Consider the following 5,000-nt stretch of genomic DNA (forward strand, 5'->3'; position numbering starts at 1 on the left):
TATATGGGTTGCCCTACCTACAAGTTTGAGTCTGAGGTGGAACTTATCAGATTCAGTTTTGGTCTCATTTTACGTAAAGCTAGAAGGAAGCGTGCAGATGAGGGTTTTCTCTCACTACCTACCCCACTACTGCCCCTCCCCCTCCCTCCTCCAGTCGGATTCCTCTGTCATTCTAAATCAAGCCACCCCAATGCCCACCACCTTTTCAGACACTCCAATCCCTACCACTTTTCCAGACACCATTCCCTACTTCCCCAGTACCTACCGCTCTTCCTTCTCGCCCAATTCATTGCATAAGACAAGCTTTTGTATATCTTCTGCCGCATTCCCAACTCCATCAACCTCTCCCTCCACCCCTCAAAAGTCTGTCCCTTCTTCTCCCGCTCACAAGAAAACCTTTGTTTCTCAGACTTCCCCAACCAACTCCACATCACAAACTCTTAAGACATCCAGCAACTATCAAATCATGACCCAAGATATCATGCCTACACTTCCTCCATCCTCCAATCTGTGCTCCCATCCCTTCTGCATTCAAAGTAACTGCCGACATCCATCCTCCTACTCATGTTCTCCCTACACCCCTTCCTCCCACTCCCACCCAACACATCCCATTCCCCCATCCTTACTTCCCAACCCCCTTGGATTCTTTCCCTCCTGAAGTCTCCTGAGACTGTGATTTAATCGCCCTTAAACACCTTTTCTCCTTTCGCTAATCCCTACCTTACCCTACGTAAATCCTTGCAGAATCCCACACTTCCTTGGACAGCTTACGTGCAACACATTTAATCATCAGCAAACCCTCCTCTTTAGCCCTTTCACTATTACTCCTTTCTGTACTATATGACCTTTAATGTCTAGCACATTTACTTTTCATTGTAACCACTAACCATTTACCATTTAAATCGCGCATTAAAGCATACCAACTGTCATGTTCAGTCCGAAAATTCACGCAGACAGCACTGTTCTAGTCGTGACGTAATTCAAATTTGTCCTAATAACGGTTCAATGTGGTACTGGTGTTTCCGTGCAGGTTCGGTGCCAGGCTGTTTGATCTCCCGCTTCCTGGATGCGAGAGTTTCGAGGTGACGTCAGAGGCCTACTGGGAGTGTTACATCAGACACCTGACATTCACAATCTACCATTATTGCGGGACTGCCAAGATGGGGCCGTACTGGGACCCCAATGCCGTGGTTGACCCCAAGCTGAGGTCGGGTGCGGCGCTTCTAAAGCCTGCATGATAGCTTATGTGGTTCACTTTTGACACAGAGAACAAGGGAAACTGTAAACTAATTCTGAACTAATTCTTCGAAAGCACTAGGAGCAAAATGTGTTAAACCATGCCTTGTGGGACAGAGAATCCGAAGAGAATAACCTCCTTTTTGTCTTCCTCTCGACCCACAGGGTGTACGGAGTCCAGGGCCTTAGGGTCGTCGACGCCTCCATCTTCCCGACCATCCCCAGCGGCAACACCAACGCCCCCGTCACCATGGTCGCCGAGAAGGCCGCCCACATGATCAAGGCGTTCTGGGCCTCCGCGAAGACCGCAGGCGACGCTCGCCCCCCCAAGACACCGCACTCGGAGGAACTCTGAAGCCCCGTCTGTGCTGGCTGTGCCTCTGACTATCTGCATTTATGTCTGTCTGTCTTTGCTTGTCTATCTACCTCTTTCTGTTTGTCTTTCTGCCTTTGCCTGCTTGCCTTTTTGTCTCTCTCTGGCTGTGTAGTTATCTACTTGATCTATCTGTCTACATTCTCTCTCTCTCTCTCTCTCTCTCTCTCTCTCTCTCTCTCTCTCTCTCTCTCTCTCTCTCTCTCTCTCCAGTCCTCTTTTCTCGTTTCTTTCTTTTCTTCTTTTCCTTCTCTTCCTATCTTTTCTCTCCCTCCTCCTCTACTCCCCTTCCTCTTTTTTCCCCTTTACCCCATCCCCTCTTCTCTATTCCTCTCTTTTCCCTTCCTGCCCTTCTTTCTTCCGCTCCCTCTCCTCTCCCCTCTTCTTCCCTTCCCTATTTTCCTCTCCCCTTGCCTCCTCTCCTCTCCCCTTCCCATCCCTCCCCTTCCCCTCCTCTCCTCTCCTCTTCCTTCCCCTTCCTCTTCCTTCGCCTCGCCTCGCCTCTCCTCTCCTCTCCTCTCCTCTCCTCCCCCCTCCCCCTTTCAAATAAATCGCCGTCATGGTGGCTGTAACCCTGCGTGACTTGCCAAAAAAGCGGACGTCCTTTGGACATTATACTTGTTATTCAGATTTAGAAATACGTAAGAAAATAGATAAATGATTCGAAATAAATAAGAAACGCCTAATGGAAATAAGACGTTCCTGGTTTCACAGCTTGTAATCGTTGCTATGAACAAATAAAAGTAAGAACATAGCAGGAGTTGCATGTGACGTGTTTCTTTTCACACTCCATCCTCCGTCCCTCTGTGCTAATGAATGAAAACGTGTGAGGAATAACAACTCATGTGCGTGTGCACCTTGAGAAAAATAGAGAAGTGTAAGTGTGAAGTCGTTCCTTCTCGTTGTTCTGCGTTTTTTTTTTTTTATCGATTATTGCTATTATCATTGTTTTATGTTATTATTATTGTCATTATTATATTCTTGTTTTTAACATATTTTTTATTATCATCCCCTTTAATTGTCGTGGGGGCTTAGGCTCTGTCCAGTTCAAATCATCCTTCCAGGTTATTATTCCAGAAAACATTCCTCCTCTCCCAACCTTTACTTCACCTCCTCCACCCACAGAGCTTTTCTGATCTACTACCCCATCCGATTGCAGCCTTATTGTCCACCTCTTCGTGCTTAGTGCTACCTTTCTCAGCACTATTCCCTTTTCCACACGTCCACGCCCTCTACTACCCCTGCTTAAGCAAACCTTTTGAATCCTCTGTTTAGCCCAGCCAAATGGGATCCATTTTTCGAGATCCCCTCTACAAACCCTTGCCTCGAACAACTCTCCTCTTCTAGCAATACTTCCAAAACAAGTAAACTGAGTTTCTTTCCACAACTCTCACTATAGTATTATCAACTCTGACTGACAATACTGGCAAACCCATTCCAGCTCAGCTTCATCCCTCCCTCAGTACTTGTACCTGAACGGTCCCCAACAAGCTGCCCTGTGTACGACAAGGATTGTTCAGACTGTGGAGAAGACTTACTCGCCTGCCTCATGGACCACGGTGCAGTATTATGCTGCGTTCGGAACTCCTCGTCTTGCTCGTCCAGACAGTTTGTCCAGGACCAGCAGGCGTTCAGAACTTCTAAGACCCTTTCTGCCCAGAAAGCAACCGGCTCGAATGTAAACATTCACTTTTTTATCATACTGGTGTTTTTATCTTACACGCTGCATAGGTTTTGTTCCTCCTTTGATGCACATTTAACTAACCTGCAACTGACAAACACAAAAATATCCTTTGATAACACCAATAAAGGACCATAAAATTACACATCAAAATCTTGTGGTTACCTGCAACTGTCAATGTTTACATACAAAATCTATTGTGACGCCATCTCGTCCAGGACGAGATAGACAACTTGTCCAGGACGAGATAGTAGAGGTTCCGAACGGTCAAGACATCTTGTCCAACTGGTCTGGACGAGCAGTTAACGAACGCAGCATTTGTACAATGTTAAACCATTTCTCCTAGGGGCCCCCATAAGTCCTCCACCAATATTGCAAAAATTACTTTCTGCAGACATTACCTCCCCCTTAACATTTATATTGACAGAATCTTTCCCTCTCCGACTATATCAACCTTCCCGTGACAAGTTTGACCTCAGACTCAGACTGACAGGAATCACGCAGACAAAGTTTTTCTCGTAAGCCCTACTCCATTACTTTCGTTCGCTCTGCCTCTCCCCCTCCCTCCCGAGATGTTTCTATATCTCCCCTAGTCTCTTCATCATCTCACTTCTACTCCCTCCCTCTACCAAAGTCCTCTGCCATTCTGTATCTAGACACCCCAATCCCCACCACTTTTCCTGAGACTCCAGTCTCTACTTCCCCGGTCCCCACCGCTATTCCCCCTCAACCAACTCATCGCGTAAGACAAGCTAAACATTCCACCCCATCGTGAATTTATTTCCTGCGTGATATTGTTTTAGCAGGCCTGTGTCACTTTTTTACATTCATGGGCTGTAGTGAGTTGCTTGTTTTGTGCAATAAGAGGGTTTATTAGATTAGTCTATTGAAATGACGAACGACCACGAATGTTTACGGAATATTTAGCGAAGGTCGGAGCTGGTGTTCTGGGAACGGCGCAGGCTGCTTCCAAAAACTTATCCTAGTATTGCTCATGGGTAATGACCCGCCTGATGGAGAGAGAGAGATGATATTGGGTGTGAGTCACCTCGCAAGACTGGAAGCAATCGGTTTATTCGAAATGTGAGAGTAGACAGGGAAAATGATTGAAACAGAATAGACGATGATATAAGAATGTCAGTAATGATGATATACATCACATTACATTCTAAAGTAAGGGTAATGATGATGGTTTGAATTGGTGGTGACAAGAGAAAGATCTTTCGATAAGAGAAGCAACGAAACTCCTCGATAACCACTTCGAAGAGTTCAGTCATCTCCCCAGCGCACCTCCCTCCCAGACGCTCGCCCACATTACCACCTGCATGTAAATTACTAGCACGCTGTTACTGCACCACCTCGCTCAGTTTACCTGCGAGTCACACAGGAAATCAGCGGTATACATGCGCGTAGAAATCAATATCTACCTTCATATACAGGCATATGTATATCCATATCTGCCTATGTACCATCAACCTGACTATCGAACTATGTATGTATACATTTATGTATCTATGAATTATCTATCTCTGTATCTGTCTATCTTCTGTTGGTCTATATATGTGTGTGTGTGTGTGTGTGTGTGTTTATATATATATATATATATATATATATATATATATATATATATATATATATATATATATATATATAATCACAAAGGTCGGATTCTTTGCTATTCAAATTTATCATGTTTATTGTACTCAGTTT

The 5,000-nt window shown here is 45.2% G+C and overlaps 1 protein-coding gene across 2 annotated transcripts in view; it reads left to right on the forward strand.

Moving 5' to 3' along the window:
- The window catches only part of LOC113806049 (glucose dehydrogenase [FAD, quinone]-like), an 8,079-nt gene that overhangs the window by 2,899 nt on the left and 180 nt on the right, over positions 1-5,000 (forward strand). The window contains exons 4-5 of one of the 2 annotated variants that reach the window (XM_070141796.1): positions 1,031-1,207; positions 1,402-5,000. The exon at positions 1,402-5,000 is cut by the window's right edge and continues 180 nt beyond it. In XM_070141796.1, coding sequence (XP_069997897.1) covers positions 1,031-1,207; positions 1,402-1,591 — 367 coding nt within the window. In that variant the 3' untranslated portion in view covers positions 1,592-5,000. The remainder of the gene's footprint in view (positions 1-1,030; positions 1,208-1,401) is intronic. The other variant, XM_070141798.1, reaches the window with a different exon arrangement.

This window comes from Penaeus vannamei, chromosome 28 (genome assembly GCF_042767895.1).
Source record: "Penaeus vannamei isolate JL-2024 chromosome 28, ASM4276789v1, whole genome shotgun sequence".
Classification (NCBI taxonomy): Eukaryota; Metazoa; Arthropoda; class Malacostraca; order Decapoda; family Penaeidae; genus Penaeus; species Penaeus vannamei.